Raw genomic sequence first — 16,519 nt, 5'->3', positions numbered from 1 at the left:
TCCAGGCACCTTCCCGCCCTCTCGCCTGCCACCACCCGCTGGGATTGCACTCCAGACAGGGTCCCCCGAGGACGGGGCAGGGGTACCCCAGACTCGTCCAGCCTGAATGCACAGCCTAGAGCGGCCCGGGAAGGTGCCAGAGGGACAGTGGGGGGCCGGCCAGGGGTGGTGGACACGCCCCCTCAGAACACCTGGCGGTGGGGGACCCCATCGACCACAGGGACTGCATATATGATGGGGGAAGCACCCAGATTGTCTCCACACCGGCCTGAAATAAGTCCGACCCAAAGGGCAGGTCTGAGGCGCCCTGGAGAGGGAAGCGAAGGTGCAATGAATGGGCCGAGGGATGTGCTAAGGATCCTCGCCAGGATGACACTGCCTCGCGTTTCAATAGCGCTTTGTACTTTTTTAAAAGTGTTTTCTATCCGTTATCTCTTTTCACCCTTAGCCTGTCCCTCCAAGAGAGGTGGGGTAGGGTGTTCCTGACGTGGTAACTGAGGAGAGGGAGATGCAGGGAAGATGAGTTCCCCACGATCACCCCAGAAGGGCACGGAGGAGTCCCCAAGGCACACACTGCCTACCTCCGACCTCCTGCGACCGCTCTGGCCTAACCTTCCTGATCTCTTTCCTCTCCCTTTCCTCTCCTTGGCCACCCCTCTCTTCTCAATCAGAAACATCAGGGGCCAGTTCCTGGGATTACTGGGAATGGGAAACAGACTGGCTACAAAAATGCCCGGGCAAATCTCTTGGGCAGTAGCTCCCTGTCCTCAGGCCTGTCTTCCACCTCCAGCCCCTGGCCCTCAATCTGGTGTGGCAGCAGCTTCTTACTGCACACACAGGAGGGCTCTGCCCTTCAGAGGCAGCGGTGCTATGGGTCCAAACAGCCATTAAAGAATGCATCTGCCCAGGAGAGCCGGGCAGGGGGTGCTAGAGTCTGAGCCCAGTCTCTGTCCTGCCCTGGGTCTCTAATTGGTGCTATCTGTTCACTGACTATATTAGTGGACATGGACACAGACCCTACTCTGCTCTGCCCCTGTAGGTGTGTTGGGAAGCGCTCAAGACTCCCTTTCCCGTTGGTGCATTGTTCCGTGACTTGGGGCATTATGGCCCCAGGGGCCACAGTTTCCATTCCAGCGTCTTGCATGGCCAGGCACTGGAGTGGGGTGGCATGCCCCAGGACCCTTGTTTGTGTCAAAAGTGGCTTTTCCTGCTTCTCCCATGGATTCTGCTTCTCTCCCAGCCCAGGAGTGCAGTGGGCGGCCAACACTTGGTGGCACTGCGTCCATGGTGGCACCACTTCTGTGAGTGCCCTGCTTTTGTCCTCCTCATCTGCGCTGCTCCACTTTCCTCAGAACCCCTCCCCCCTTTTTTGCCGTGCAAAGGGAATTTATGAAATTAAATAAAAGGTATCCAGATTGCAGACTGCATGTTCACCAAGCTGGAAGGTTTTCCAGCATGGCACCCTACAGTAAAGCCTCAATGAACTGGAACCCAGTCCACTGGAATGTTATTTCTTCCTTAGGAAAACAAGGCGAGATGAGAGATGAAACAAAGGGTTCAGTGGAGTTCTGGGAGAACAGAGGGACACTCAAGGGATTGGCTAGAATGCTTCCCATAGCTGATGCAGAAAATTAACATTTTTCATAATATAAATCATGGTAAATAAGATCGAATTTTAGGGGTGGAAATTCCTATCGAGATATGGGTTGAAAACATCTGAACACCCAGCTTGACTCTGATTCTATTTTACCCTCAGAAAGCTGATTCCCAAAGAAATGTGACCCCAGTTTCCTGGAGCCTTGTGTGGGGGATCCCACTGTGCCAAGGGACTCAGTGATTGGTCCTAGCCCCAGCATAGGCCCTGAGAGTCCTTGGTAACTCTGTCCCCAGACTTTGTTTCACCAGGAGACACTCAGGGAGCTGGCAATACATGTCCTGAAGCAGGGCAGGGGTCCTGCTTTGGGGGTAGGTTTTTATTTTCCTTTTGGAAAATGTGTTTTTTTAAAAAAATAACTGGTTAAATATTGATGCATGTAGTAAAAAGTCAAACAGTAAAAAAAGCAAAAGTAAAACTACCATGAAACCCTTAGCATCCACTGCCTAGAGCTGCTTCTATGTCCTTCTGCCCCTGTGTTCAGTGATTCAGGTGATTTACTTTCCCATCTCAGGGTGTGCTTTCTAGATTGCCTGTTCCTGGCAGCTCAGAGGTTTCCAATGGGGATGTCTGGATTGTAGGGTTATTTTTTGCAGCCCTGCCACCAGATTACCAGGCATAGGTAGGGCCCCATTCAAAACAGGGCAGAGGGGTCCAGGGACTGCTAGAGTGAGCAGTCAGCTCATCCTCATGGCCTTGGGCCCTTATGTTTTGCCAATTTGTTTCACTGTCTAGAAAGAGGATGGCAGGGTGCTTGGAGGATAGCATCATTAGTCAACATTTAGTGAACACTTGTGAAAGAATAGAAAGTATAAGACTCGGTCTTTGTCCTCTGTGAGTCTGAAATCTAGTAGGAGAGAACAAAACCACTGGAAAGTGTATGGCTGCATGAATGTGGAGACTTGGAGAATTACATGCTAGATTTCCTTTACTGCATATTCCAAGACATCAGACAAAGCCAGGGACACTAGAGAAGCCAAAACTACGTCTCTGGGTTCCTGGACCCTATTCTGCTGAGTCACATTGCACCAAGTGCCCTCAGCTATATCAAGAGTGTAGCTGGCTCCAGGACAGGCTCCAGGAGTGTCATATTGTCATAAGCTCTGCCCCTGGAACTGATCAAAGATGGTGACACTCAGGACATCGATCACTGTTACATTGTTAGTTTTTAGCACAGGTTAAAACGGCACCATTGGGGTGTATGCAGTTGGAATTGGAAGACAAAACCAAATGCAGAGGGAACTGTCAACCTAAGGTAGTAGCTTTGGCTTGACAGTGGGTGACGGGAGGGATAGGAATGCAGGATGCTTGAGGTATCAGGTGAAGTTTCATGGAGAATTTAGGGCTGGCAGCACAAGCTGGATGAGGCAGAGGGAAGGGAGGAAGGAAGTGATGAGGGATAAGGATGGGAGTATAAGGAAGCAGACCAGCCAGGCCAGAGTCCTGGCATGTGAAGTTGTGGGTCACAAGCTGGATGGGAGGCACAGCCAGGCCAGGGAGGGCCTTGAACACCCAGACTGTCCCAAAGTCAGACTGCTGATGAGGCTGGGACCCTTTCCCCAGTCTACCTGGAACTTCTTAGAGGCAGAGTGTGCCAGATCTCAAAGGAGATCAGCAAGGATGCAAAAAAGTCAACTTCACAGGGAAACAATGTTATAATCCTGGATTCGGGCACCATAATTAGCTGTGTGAGATTGAGTCTCTGGGTATTGGCAGGGGCCAAGAAGCAAAAGTAGGAAACTTCGTATCAGGTAACCAGCTTGTGCCTGTTGGTCCATCCAGCTGTTAATGTGATAAAATATGCAATAGAGAGAGTGTTAGTGAGGGCTAGCTCCGTATCAGCCCAGATGGTGGAGGTAAGTGGGTTTTCTTTGGTTTCCTCCATGATGCACATACTTTGAAAGTAAAAGGGGTTTTATTTCAGCCTGGCATAGCAGAGGGCCCAAAATTAGACCTGAAATATTAGCCATCGCTGTTCTCACCAACAGGGATTTCTCAGAGTTTGCCATCTCCCCTTCCTGACTTGTATACCTCTGCCTTTCTGAGGAGCAGCTCTGCACCTCTGTTCTGAGCTCTCTTCTCTCCCAAGACATCCAGGGAAGTCACCAAATCCTATTTTTTGTGGAGAGTAAATTAGTCTTATCTTCCTACCTTCTGCTTTCCAAGCCAAACCTTTGGGCTTTTTACACACACACACACACACACACACACACACACACACACACACACACACATGGCCAATAAAATTCTGCCTAAACAAAATACTATTTGAAGAGATTTTACATTAATACCTTCAAAATTCAAAATCTGGATAGGGACTATGCAATAAAATATCTAACCAGGTGTGGTGGCCACACCTATAGTCTCAGCTACTCAGGAGGCAGAGGCAGGAGGATTACTTGTGCCCAGGAGCTTAGGACTAGTCTGAGCAACATAGCAAGACCATGACTGAAAAAAACAAAAACAAAACAAAACAAATCTGCTTGCACTCAGTTCCTCTGAAAGCATTAAAGTTCTCATTTCTCAAAACCAAATACATGTACACATTCTAATCCCTCTTTTTGGGCAGAAATGGTACAATAGCGTAATATTTTAATATTATAATATCTTGTTCTTCACTTGCTTTCTTCCTTTTAAAAGATAATCTAGGTAATCATTCTGACCAGTACATAAAAATTTCTGTTTTCTTTTGCATCTGTGTATTTTTCATTGAATGGATAGATCTGATGTATTTCATCACTTACTTCCTGGACTTCCCAAACAGTAACGATGTCCAAACTACACCTACTTTATGCCCGTTTCTTCCTCACCTTCTGGCTCCTTTCCGTTGGTTTGGAAAACAGACAACCAAAATACTTTTATCAGAGTATTTCTAGTTGCAATCAGTATAAACTGACTGTCAACCAAGGAGAATGAGGAACTTTCTGGAAGGAAACAAGAATCATTCACAGACTCAAAGGAACAGTCAAGCAGCCAATCCTGGACCCATGTGACAGTGTCTCTAGAGTATCTCTGTATGTTGGAATCATTCTTCCAAACAACTTACTTAGAAAGATGGAGGACAGTGCTGTTCCTGACCCATATGGATATGGCTTCCTCAGAGAGGAAGTGAGTCTGTTCCCTAGGCTCCGTTGGAGGAATCTTAGGGAAGAGCTCACATTGTTGTAGCCCAGGTCACATGACTATCTTAGCTCAATTACAATGGCTAGGAGGCTCAGTGCCGTGATTGCGTCAACCTGAATTAGGTACCTACTCTTTAATCATTGTGACCAGGCCTGAGTGCCACATAAAAAGATGGCAGTACACATGTGAATTGCATGGTGGGAGCCCAGGGAGTAGCATTTCCCGCAGGAGGGAGAAGCCATGCCCAGAGGAAGAGTGATGTGGCAGGTTGATTAGTGGGTGTTGGGTGTCCACTCAAGACACATGCACAGCAGGGAACACACCTTGAGCCCAGGCACATCTATTTGAGGATTCTTGCTGGCCTGGAAGCCTAGTAGTGGGGGTTTATTAAAGTGAGGAAAGGAACACAAATCAGGACCCCTGGCACCTAGAGACTTGCAGGTTAGTCAGGGGAGAGAACAGAAATAGCCACGGGTCTATATACTTTCTTTCCCTTTTTGCAGTACCAGGGATTAAACTCAGGACCTTGTGCTTACAAGGCAGTCGAGGTACCACTGAGCTAAATCCCTGACCCTATACACTTTCTTGACTAAAAAAGTTTGGAATGTATATATGTACATCTATATGCTAATATGTATGCTGAAAACCATACACACAATATGAAGTTTAAAGCATAAGAGAAACATTTTTTCCCATTAAGTTTATAGGTACACTTAAAGAAAACAATACAGTTACATTTATCATTGGGATCTTGTACCTTTGCATGATATATCTTAGTTCTTGTTTTTTCCCCCATACCTCTGCCCTCCTTTCAGCCCCTTCAACCTTCCCTATTTACAAAGAATTTGTTTCCATTTTTTCACTTTTTTTTCTTTTCCCTTATTTACTTTCCCCACCGCTATCCACTTCCCCTTTCGCCATTTTCTTCCTATTTCACCCTCTCAATAAGACCATTTGAACCTTATTCACACTTTTAGTTTTTCACACCAAAGAAACTATTTGGTATTTACTCAAGTGTGTCCTATTAATTTCACTTAAGAGCATAGCCTCAATGTGCATCCATTTAGCTATAAATGTTTCTGCTTTCTCATTCTTTATGCCTGAGTAGTACTCCATTTTATAGAACCACATCTTCTTTATCCAGTCTCCAGTTGATGGGCATTTGGGTTGTTTCCAAGTTTTAGCTATTATGAACTGTGCCGCTATAAACATGGGTGCACATATATCACTGTGGTATGATTCTTTTAATTCCTTTGGAAAGATACCAGAAGAGGGATAGCTGGGTCAAATGGGACTTCTAATCTGAGTTGTTTGAGGTATCTCCATACTGATTTCCACCAGTCTGGTTGCACCAGTCTGCACTCCCACCAACAATAGAGAAGGGTTCCTTTCTCCCCACAGCCCCACCAGCATTTGCTAAGGGTTGATTTCTTGATAGCAGCCATTCTTTCTGGAATAAGGTGGAATCTCAGTGTTGTTTTCATCTGCATCTCTTGAATGGCCCGTGATGTTGAACATTTATTCATATATTTATTTGCTGTTTTTACTTCTTTGTCTGAGAAATGTATGTTCATTTCAGATGCCCATTTTTGAACTGGGTCTTTGTATTGTGGGGGTCTGATTTTTTTTGAGTTCTTTATATATTCTAGATAGTAGTCCTTTGAGTAGTAGCTGGTAAAATTTTTCCCACATTGTAGGTTATCTCTTAGCTCTGTTGATGATTTCTCTTGCACTGCAAAAACTTCAATTTAATGAGATCCCAGTTGTTGATTCTTGTGCAAGTTTTCATGCTGCTGAGGATTTGTTCATAAAGCCTTCTCCTATGCCAATGTCTTTGAGAGTTCTAAATAATTTACTTTCCACTAAATTTAATGTTTCTGTTTTGATAGTTAGATCTCTAATCCACTTGGGTTTTAGTTTAGTGCATGGTGAAAAATAGGGATCTAGGTTTTTTTGTTTTGTTTTGTTTTGTTTTTGAGACAGGGTCTACTATGTAGTTGAGACTGACCTGGAACTCACTATGTAGCCCAGGTTGGTCTCGAACTCACAGTGATCATCCTGCCTCAGCCTCCTGAGTGCTAGGATTACAGGTGTGCGCCACGACGCCCAGCTGGGATCTAGTTGTAATCTTTGTCAAATTGAAAGTCAGTTTTTCCAACACCATTAATTAATTAATTAATTTATTTATTTTACCAGAACAGAAGTCAGATTTTTATTGGATGAGAAAAATTTGAGATTATCTCAAAGTAACAACCATGCCAGAGGAGAGGAAACATTCCTATTTGGCCAGGAGTGGTGGCACATGCCTGTAATCCCAGCACTTAGAAGACTGAGGCAGGAGGACCACTGTGAGTTTGAGACCAGCCTGGACTACATAGTGAGTTCCAGGTGAATCTCAACTACATAGTGAGACCCTGTCTCAAAAACAAACAACAAAAACTAAAACAAAATTCCTGTTTGACAGAAACAAAGCCTGAGGGTCAGGTTCTCCTCCTGCTTAAGTCTAACTACCCAGTAAGCTTTTCTGCTTGGCAGTATCTCCAGTGCCATCATGGAAGGGTCTGTGAGAGCTAGTTCAACTTGGCAACAGTTCTTCCAGGTCTGGATGAGCTTTGAACCTTCCTTTGAAGTCTTCCTTAGTGTGCTCTGACTCCTTCAGGAAGATTGCTCTGGAGTATTTTCAAGAAAATTTCTGTGAATGCAGCACTCAAACCTCTGATCTGAACTACTCGTTCATGGGTGGTAAGGACTGAGTCTAGTAACATTTTGCTGCCTTGGTCCTGCAGCCGCATCACTTCCATGGTTTTGGTGGACATTGCATAACTTTCCTTGACTTTGATGGACAGATGGTTGCAGGGCTGTGAACATACTGAGAATAACTACGATGATCATGTCATATGCAGTCAGGTGAGTGTTTAAAACTCCATATTCATAATCTGTTCCCAAATTAATGGGTCTCATTTCTACTTTTCCCCCTTTCTTCTTGGGCTCTTGTGCTTCAATTAGGTGCTTGTATTTCCAATGCCATGAGTGGGTTTTGTCTTGTACTGCCGACTGGTACTCAGGAGACTGCCACCTGTACAATAAATAGGATTTGCTCCCCAAGTTCTGAATCTTAAGAATGAAAAGGCTTCCTTTAAAATGGTATTGTTCCACAGGCACAGCACCTTTCCCAGGGTGACACTCATTTTTTGTTGCTGCAGTCTCTGTGAAAACCGAAGATCTGGTCTAGCTGCCGCGACCCCTGGAGTTCCCAACAACCTTTATTAAAGAGACTGTCTTTCCTCCACTGAGGATGGTTGGCTCCTTTGTCAAGGATGAGATAGCTGAGTATGTCTGGTGTTATTCTGCATCTTCTAATCTATTCCATTGATCCTCAGGTCTGCTTCTTTTCAAAACAGAAATAATTTATCAGATAACTACAGAAATGATGAGCAGAATAAAAGATATGATTAGAGTATCTAGAAGAGAAACAGATAAAAAAATAGACGAGTTCAGGACCATAATGGAAGCATGAATGCCCAGCATAGGAAAGAAATGGAAACCTTGAATGCCTGACATAGGAAAGAAAGGGAAACCATGAAACAGATTCAAACTGATATCCAGGAGATTAAAAACTTTATTGAAAATATACACAGCAGACTGAGCCAATCTGAAGACAGGATATCAGATACAGAAGTCAGGATGGTGCTCAGTGATCATGAAAAGACAGATCTCTTAAAAACAGTAAGAGACGAGGGCTGGGGATTTAGCTCAGTGGTTTTGCCGTCTGCCTTGCAAGCGCAGGGACCCGAGTTCAATCCCTGGTACCAAAAACAAAACAAAAACAAAAAAACCCCACCACACACACACACACACACACACACACACACACACACACAAAACAAATAAAAAGTAAGAGACCATTAGAAATCAATCCAAAAGCTCCTAGATGATGCAAAGAAGAATAATATAAGGTTGATAGTTCATGAAAAAGAAGGGGAAAGTACAAATGACATAAAAAGAACCTGTTTACAGAATGAATGAAAGAAATCTTTCCAAACAGAGCAAAAGAACTTGACATACAATTAAGTGAGGCATATAGGACTTCAACTAGTCATAAAAAAAATTGCACCTAGACATATACTAGTCAAGAGAAACCCAATAGAAGAACAAAATATTACAAGCAGATAGAGTAAAGAAACAAATCACATGCAAAGGAAAGGTCATCAGAATCACAGAAAACTTTTCAACACAAACCCTCAAGTCAAAGAGAGCTAGAGTGAGGTATTTCAAGCCCTAAAAGAAAACAACCTCCAACCTAGACTGATGGATCCTGCAAAACTATCTTTCAAAATTGTTGGGGAAAGAAGATACTTTCACAACAAAGAACACCTGAGAAATGTCATGAACACCAAACTGGCACTCCAAACAATTCTAAACAATATCCTGGAGAAAGACAATGAAGGTCACAGCTCCATGTGGCCCAACAGAGCAAATCCAAATATTTCATTAGGGAAGGCAAGAAATTAAAGGGAAAGTGGGCGGGGGAATAAAAGAACCAACAACAGGAAAATAACATGACAATGAAAAGTCAATACATAATAGTTATAACCATCAATGTTAATGGCCTCAATTCACCAATCAAAAGAAACAGGCAGAAGGATTAAGAAGAAAAATCCAACAATATGCTATATACAAGAAACACACCTAGTTCAAAAAGAAACTCATAGACTGAAAGTAAAAGGATGGAAAACAGTTCTCCATGCAACAGGATCCTGGAAAAAAGTCGGGGTAACTATCCTATTTGCAGACAAAACACATTTCAAACCAAAACTAACTAAGAGAGACAAAGAAGATCACTACATCCTTGTAAAGGGAACAATAGAAGAGGAAGAAATGACAATCATAAATATATATGCACCAAATACTAATGCCCCCAAGTATACAAAACAAATATTAATGGATATGAAAAATGAAATAAGCACCAATGCAATTGTAGTGGGGAACCTCAATACTCCACTGACACAAATAAACAGATGATCTAGACAAAAAATCAACAACAAAGTAACAAAACTGAACCAAGTCTTAGAACAAATGGACTAAGTAGATGTCTACAGAGATGTCCACAAAATCAGAATATACATTCTTTTTGGCTGCAAATGGGTCATTTTCCAAAATAAGACCACAAGCTAGCTCATAGAACATGCTTAAGTAAATGCAAAGGAATTGAAGTTATCCAATTTATATTATCAGAAGATAGTGCAATTAAACTGGAGGTCAATAGCATAAGAAACCGCAAGAACTTCACAAACACGTGGAAATTAAATAACACCCTGCTGAACAACCATTGGGTCACAGAGGAAATTAAAAAAGAGATTAGACAGCTTCTACAATTAAATGATAATACTAATACAAAGTAAAGTAATCTATGGTACACAATGAAAGCAGTTCTACAAGGGAAATTCATAGCAGTAAATGCCCATACTAGGAAAACAGCGAGCTCAAATAAACAACTTAATACTTAACCTTAAGCTTCTAGAAAAAGAAAAGCAGGACAAACCAAAAGCTCATACAAGGGAGGAAATTATAAAGATCAGAGCAGAAATTAATGCAATGGAGATTAAGAGAATGATATAAAAAATCAGTGAATTAAAGAGTTGGTTTTTTGAAAGAATAAATAAAATCAAGAAACCCTTAGCTGACCTTATCAAAAGAAGGAAAGAAAGGTGTTAATTTCATACAACTAGGAATGAAAAGGTTTAAGTCACAATAGATCCAGGAGAAGTCCAGAGGATCATCAATACCTACTTTGAAAACCTGTACTCTAATAAAATGGAAAACAGAAGAAATGGACAGATTCTTAGATACATATGAACTTCCAAAGTTGAACAAAGAAGATATAGAAAGTCTAAACACCCCAATTGCATTCAGTGAAATTGAAAATGTAATTAAAACATTACTAACAAAGAAAAGCCCAGGTCCTGATGAATTCTATAAGACATTTAGAGAAGAACTATCGCCACTACTCTTTTTTTTTCCTATTTTGGAACCAGGGATCAAACTCTGGACCTTGCACTTTCAAGGCAAGTGACAGAACCACTGAGCTAAATCCCCAGCCCTCACCACTACTCTTTAAACTCTTCAATGAAATTGAAAGGGAAGCAATACTTCCACATTCATTCCTGGAAGCAAGTGTTACTTTGGTTCCAAAACCAGGGAGAGACTCAGCCAAAAAAGAGAACTTCAGGCCAATCTCCCTAATGAACATAGATGCAAAAATCCTCACGGAAATACTGGCAAACAGAATACAGAGGGTCATCAAGAAGATCATACACTCTGACCAAGTCAGATTTATCCCAGGGATGCAAGCATGGTTCAACATACATGAATCAATAAATGTAATAAACTATATTAACAGAGTCAGGAACGAAAACCATATGATCATCTCAATAGATGCAGAAAGAGCAATAAAATTCAACACTCAATCATGATAAAAACCCTATAGAAAATTGGAATAGATGGTCTTTATCTCAATTTGATAAAGGCTATCTATGAAAAGCCAACAGCCAACATCATATTAAACGGTCAAAAACTGAAAACCTTCATGCAAAATCAGGAACAAGACAGGGATGGTCCACTATCTCCACTCCTGTTCAATATCATGCTGGAAACATTAGCCGCAGCAATTGGACAAGAGAAAGAAATAAAAGGAATAAACATAGGACAGGAAGAAGTTAAACTGTCACTAATTGTTAATGATATGATACTCTTCGTAGAAGACCCAGAAAACTCCACCAAAAGAATTCTAGACTTAATTGACAGGTTCAGTAGAGTAGCTGGATAAAAGGTCAACACTCAAAAATCAATAGCCTTCTTGTACACAAATAGACTCACTGAGAAAAAAAATTAGGGAAACAATCCCTTTCAGAACAGCTTCCAAAAAATGAAATACTTCAGAATCAATCTAATGAAGGAGACAAAGATCTCTACATTGAGAACTACAACACTCTGAAAAAAGAAATCAAGGAGGAAATAGGAAAATGTAAAGACATTCTTTGTTCCTGGGTAGGAAGATCCAATATAGTGAAAATGGCCATACTTCCAAAATTGCTATACAGATTCAATGCAATCCTATTAAAATTCCAACAGTATATTTCATAGAACTAGAGAAAACAATCCAAAAATTCATTTGGAATCAGAAGAGATTTAGAATAGCAAAAGCAGTCTATGCAATGGAGACATGGCAGGGGATATCACAATCCTCAACTTGAAACTATACTACAAAGCCTCTGTGATTAAAAACAGCATGCTACTAGCAAAGAAAGACTTGAGGATCAGTGGAATACATTAGAAGATGCAGAAACAACTCCAGACATATGCAGCTACCTCATCTTTTTTTTTCCTGTTTTTTTTTTTTTTTTTTTAATTTTGGTACTGGTGTTTGAACTCAGGACCTTTTACTTGCAAGGGAGGTGTGGTGTCACTGAGCTACATCCCTGGCCCTTCAATTACCTCATCTTAGACAAAGGAGCCAACCATCCTCCCTGGAGGAAAGATAGCCTCTTTAATATATGGTGATGGAAAAATTAGATTTCAATTTGACAGATAAGGATCAAAATTTATAGTTGACATTGTGTAACAAGAAGAAAAGGTCTAAAGGAGTAGGGGAAGTGGGAGGTGTAAGGGAAATGTAAGACAGGAAAAGAAAAAAAGTATGAGAAAAGGAAAAACATGGAAACAGTCTTTGTAAACAGGGAAAGGTGGAGGGGGTGAAGGGAGGGCTGGGGAATGGCAAAAAGATAAGAACCAAGATACATCGTGCAAAGGTACAAGATCCCAATGATGAATGTAACTGTATTGTATACCTAAAATGTACCAATATACTTAATGGAAATTAATTATTTAATTCACTGTGGGGGGGAAGAATTATTATGAGCCCTCCTGGATCTCTTCCTCTGTGACAGATGCTATTCTAAGGAGTTGACCTTAATTCACTCATTTGATTTACATGAGTCTAGGAGCTAAGCATTATTATTATTGTCCAATAATAAAGAGGAAATGGCAGTACCAGGCAGTTAAAACCTTGCCCGAAGTCCACATCAAGCAACCTTCACTCTCCTCCTTAAATCACTGCCCTAAACTATCTCTGCAAGCCTGGGAGACTGGAAGCCAGGGCCTGGTGCTGCCTCACTGGCAGGCTGAAAATTTGATCTAAAGCCTTTTCCAGAATCCCAGGCTCAGCGTCAGGGGTGCTGACTCTCTAGAGGCTGATGTACAAGTCAGAGTATCAGTTTAACAACTGCTGGGGTGGGCTGGACATTCCCATCTGCCTGACCCACATGTTATCACCTAGCAGCCACATGGGAACCCGCACCATCAGACAGCCTCGTGGGGAGCTGGAGATGGAACAGAAGGATGAGTTCTAAGTCTGAACTATTAACAGCCCCAGTACCCTATGTCCTGATCTGTGTGTCTCCACAGCTGTAAGACATCTCTGTTTCTGATGGCAGTGAGCGAGTAGCTCTGACTCTGGCAGGGCCTTGATGGCTGACTGGCCTCAGGCTGGCCCATTCCTCCTTTAGATTTGTTAATGATTCAATTAAGCCCTGTCTATCCGCTTGCCCTGGAAATCATGCTGTCTCTTTGAGATAGTTTTTCCTGTCCTTACCTTCCGAGGACAATAAATGGCATATTCATTGGAAAGACATTTTAATTGGAAGAGACATAGATAATAAACATATGAACTGATAATAAAGATGATAGTGATGGGTGTTAGGAGACTTTCTAGTAGGTGATGAGATTAAGTGTTGGGATGTAGACAGGATCGACAAGGAACAGCTAGCTCTCTGAGGAAGCAGAAGCCAAGCTGAGTTCTGCATATGCGGAAGGACCCAGTCTAGAGGAAGTTAGTGAGCTCTCAAAAATAAACAAAGAAAAGTTTAGTTCTCAGAGGAAACACCTCATGGCTTCATTGGAGGCAGCAGCTCATCTCACTTGGGTAGAGACCATGTAGTATCAAGTAGGTAAGTGTGGTTGTAGTAGTGGTGCTGGTATTGAGTCTGAAGTACATGGTGATCAAATGATACCTTGCATGCTTTCCAAATCAAAACTCCAAACGCATCTTCTAACACGAAGCACGAGGACTGCAATAAAATGAAATCTATGGTGAATTTTCCAGCGCATGTGATTACCATAATTAGTAGGCTCTACTGTGTTGACCTGGGCCCCTGACCCCACACTGTCGCTATGGAAAAGTCAAACAACAGGCAAGCATTGAAGAAAACAATTTGCTGTTCGGGTCCATATCTCAAATCCTCAACTAGATTACATGTTCTTGCCCCCTTGAAGTCCGAGTTTTACACATTTTTAAATCCGTCAAAGCATTTAGCAGAATGCTAGGCACATAGACCCTATGGGCTTGCCCTAGATTCCGAATCTGCCCTTGAGTTTGAGGTCTCAACCATGTTTTCACACTATTTGGAGTCCCAAGCTGAAGTTCACCCTCCCGCCGCACGGGGGCGCAATTGGAATCCTGCGCGGTGGGACAAGAGGCCGGGGCCGTCTTGGGCCGGACTCCCAGAATGCATTTTGTATCAACACGGCGGCGGGCGGTTTCGGGAGGTCTGGGCGGCTGGCAGACTGGCACGCTGCGCGAGGGCTATCAGGCGGGCCCGGCGTTGAAGAGCGATTGAAGCCATGGCGGAGTCGGCGCCTACTCGGGTAGGAGGCCTCGCGCCGGCCCGGAGGGGGTTCGGGATGGCGGCGCCGCTGCCCGGGGCGGGGCTTCATGTTGCACTCGGTCAGAGGCTCGGTTTCCCGGGCTGCGGCTGGCCAGAAGAACATCCCCCCTCCCCGTGACCCTCACACTGTCACCCTTTTCCTCTCTTGCTTCCTCCCACGTCGGGCTCAGCGCCTCGGCTCGGTGCGCCTTCGCCCAGTAACTCCTGCGAACCTTGTGTCACGTTCTTGTGGCCACCCATTTTCTCCTTCAGGTCCAAAAAGACCCCATTTCCGGGTTGGAGCAGGGGCGCCCCCGCCGAGTTCATGGGGTGGTCCGGAGACCCCGGGACTCCGCCTCTGCGACCGGTGCTTGCTGGTCTGACGCACGGCCGGTTTCTTCTGCCTCACTCTGGCTGCACATTTCTGTCCAAGAATGGCAGCCACAGGTTGAAGTCAGGCGAGGTTTCCTCTCCTTGGGGGTCCTGTGGTGTTACCCACAGTGTAGTTGCTGTCTTGTCTGCGAAGCCATGGAACGCTGTCTCCTTTTCCACCTTCTTCAGTCCCTTTTCAGGGAGAGTCTAGACCCTGGAGCTTGGTGTGAGATCTCCTCGGTATGGAGAGTCAGGTCGCAAATGAGCTCTTAGCTATCCGCTTTGGTGGTGTTAAGACACGCGTGATCATCTCTATGGGTCTCTGTTTCTTTTAAGTGTGAGTTAAGAGTGTTAGATGAGTGGGTAGATGATCTCTAAGATTCCTTCCAGCTCTGACATCCTCATAATAAAGTTACCGTTAACTTAATACGGGAGAATTTACTATGGAAAGAACAGTTGGAGCCGAATTGGTTTTAGGGCAGCTGTTTTTGATCTAGAAACACTTTCAGAATCACATAAGATCTTTTGTAAGAATAGAGGACTGAGGCGCTCCTTTACCATGAGCGGGGTGCACTGTATATGGTTGTTGCAGGAAATGGGTAAGAAGTTTAGAGAGGGATTAGTTGACTTAGCGCAGCATTTTTAAAAATTTTATTTATTTATTTATTTTGGTACCGGGGATGGAAATCGGGTCCTTTCACTTGCAAGGCAGGCACCATTGAGCTAAATCCCCACCCCACACAGCATTTGCTTTCGAGATAGTTAACAGTTAAATTGAGAAGACAAGAAACAAATATCTGCTGTATTTTCCTTTTCTGACTCCTTCAGGCTTGTGGGTCATTCCATGGTCACTTATGTCATGAACAGACTTTGGAGGCAATCCTGTAAAGATCCATCAAAATCCAAACTATGCTCTAAATAACTTGTGGATTTGTCATTGTGGAATTTACACTGTTCTTGAGCATATTTCTGTTCTCAGATATGTGGGTCTGTATCTGTAGACTGAGTAGGTGCCTGATGAAAACAACTAAAAATGTTGAGAAGAAAAACTTACATAAATATATTTGAAATGTGCAGTAATGAATACTTGAAGCCTCAAAACTAAATGAAATAGGAAACTCCTCTAAGAGGTAAGTGGAGTACTGATGCCAACTTTGAGGACATTTTCTGAGCATTAATTTTTGGTAACCTAGCAAGTAGACAATTCAGAGCTGAACGAAGGTGGAACATCAAAGAAGTACCCAATCTAAGGGTGAACTGAAAATGAACTCTTTCCTCTAGGTGATTGTGAAAAAAAAAAAAAAAAAGCAACAACAACAAAAACTTGCCTAACCTTGGCACTGAGAGATAGGTAGAGGATGGTGACCCACATTGTGGGCTTATTGCCTAGATTAATACTGCCTGAATGGTCCAAGAAACCTCTCTTGGAGTTGAAAGAAGAGCTCCCAATTGTTTTATCAGATATAAATGCAAATCTTTTCTGGAGAAATATGCATGCAACTCTCAGGCTTCAACTGATTCTCATAGATCAAGTTCTAACAAATATGAGTTTATGCCCAGGATTTAGCTCAGTGGTGTGGCTGCCTGCCTTGCAAGCATAAGGACCCGAGTTCAATCCCCGGTATTAAAAAAAAAAAAAAAAAAAAAAAAAAAACAAAAAAAAAAAGAT

At 43.0% G+C, this 16,519-nt stretch overlaps 2 protein-coding genes and 1 pseudogene across 2 annotated transcripts in view; 2 read left to right on the top strand and 1 right to left on the bottom strand.

Moving 5' to 3' along the window:
• Znf282 (zinc finger protein 282) overlaps positions 1-1,781 on the top strand; it is a 22,944-nt gene extending 21,163 nt beyond the window's left edge. The window contains exon 10 of the mRNA XM_033763970.1: positions 1,757-1,781. Within this exon, the coding sequence (XP_033619861.1) occupies positions 1,757-1,781 (25 nt within the window). The remainder of the gene's footprint in view (positions 1-1,756) is intronic.
• Positions 1,782-7,352: 5,571 nt separating this feature from the next.
• On the bottom strand, positions 7,353-7,965 carry LOC104872378 (annotated as a pseudogene).
• Positions 7,966-14,327: 6,362 nt separating this feature from the next.
• Positions 14,328-16,519, top strand: part of Znf212 (zinc finger protein 212) — an 11,311-nt gene continuing 9,119 nt past the window's right edge. Inside the window, exon 1 of the mRNA XM_010638603.1 lies at positions 14,328-14,479. Coding sequence (XP_010636905.1) covers positions 14,456-14,479 — 24 coding nt within the window. The 5' untranslated portion in view covers positions 14,328-14,455. The remainder of the gene's footprint in view (positions 14,480-16,519) is intronic.

Source organism: Fukomys damarensis, unplaced genomic scaffold (assembly GCF_012274545.1).
Source record: "Fukomys damarensis isolate Sample0158 unplaced genomic scaffold, DMR_v1.0_HiC HiC_scaffold_16, whole genome shotgun sequence".
Classification (NCBI taxonomy): domain Eukaryota; kingdom Metazoa; phylum Chordata; class Mammalia; order Rodentia; family Bathyergidae; genus Fukomys; species Fukomys damarensis.
The sequence above is the reverse complement of the archived record's forward strand: the minus strand, read 5'-3'. Positions and strand labels throughout refer to the sequence as shown.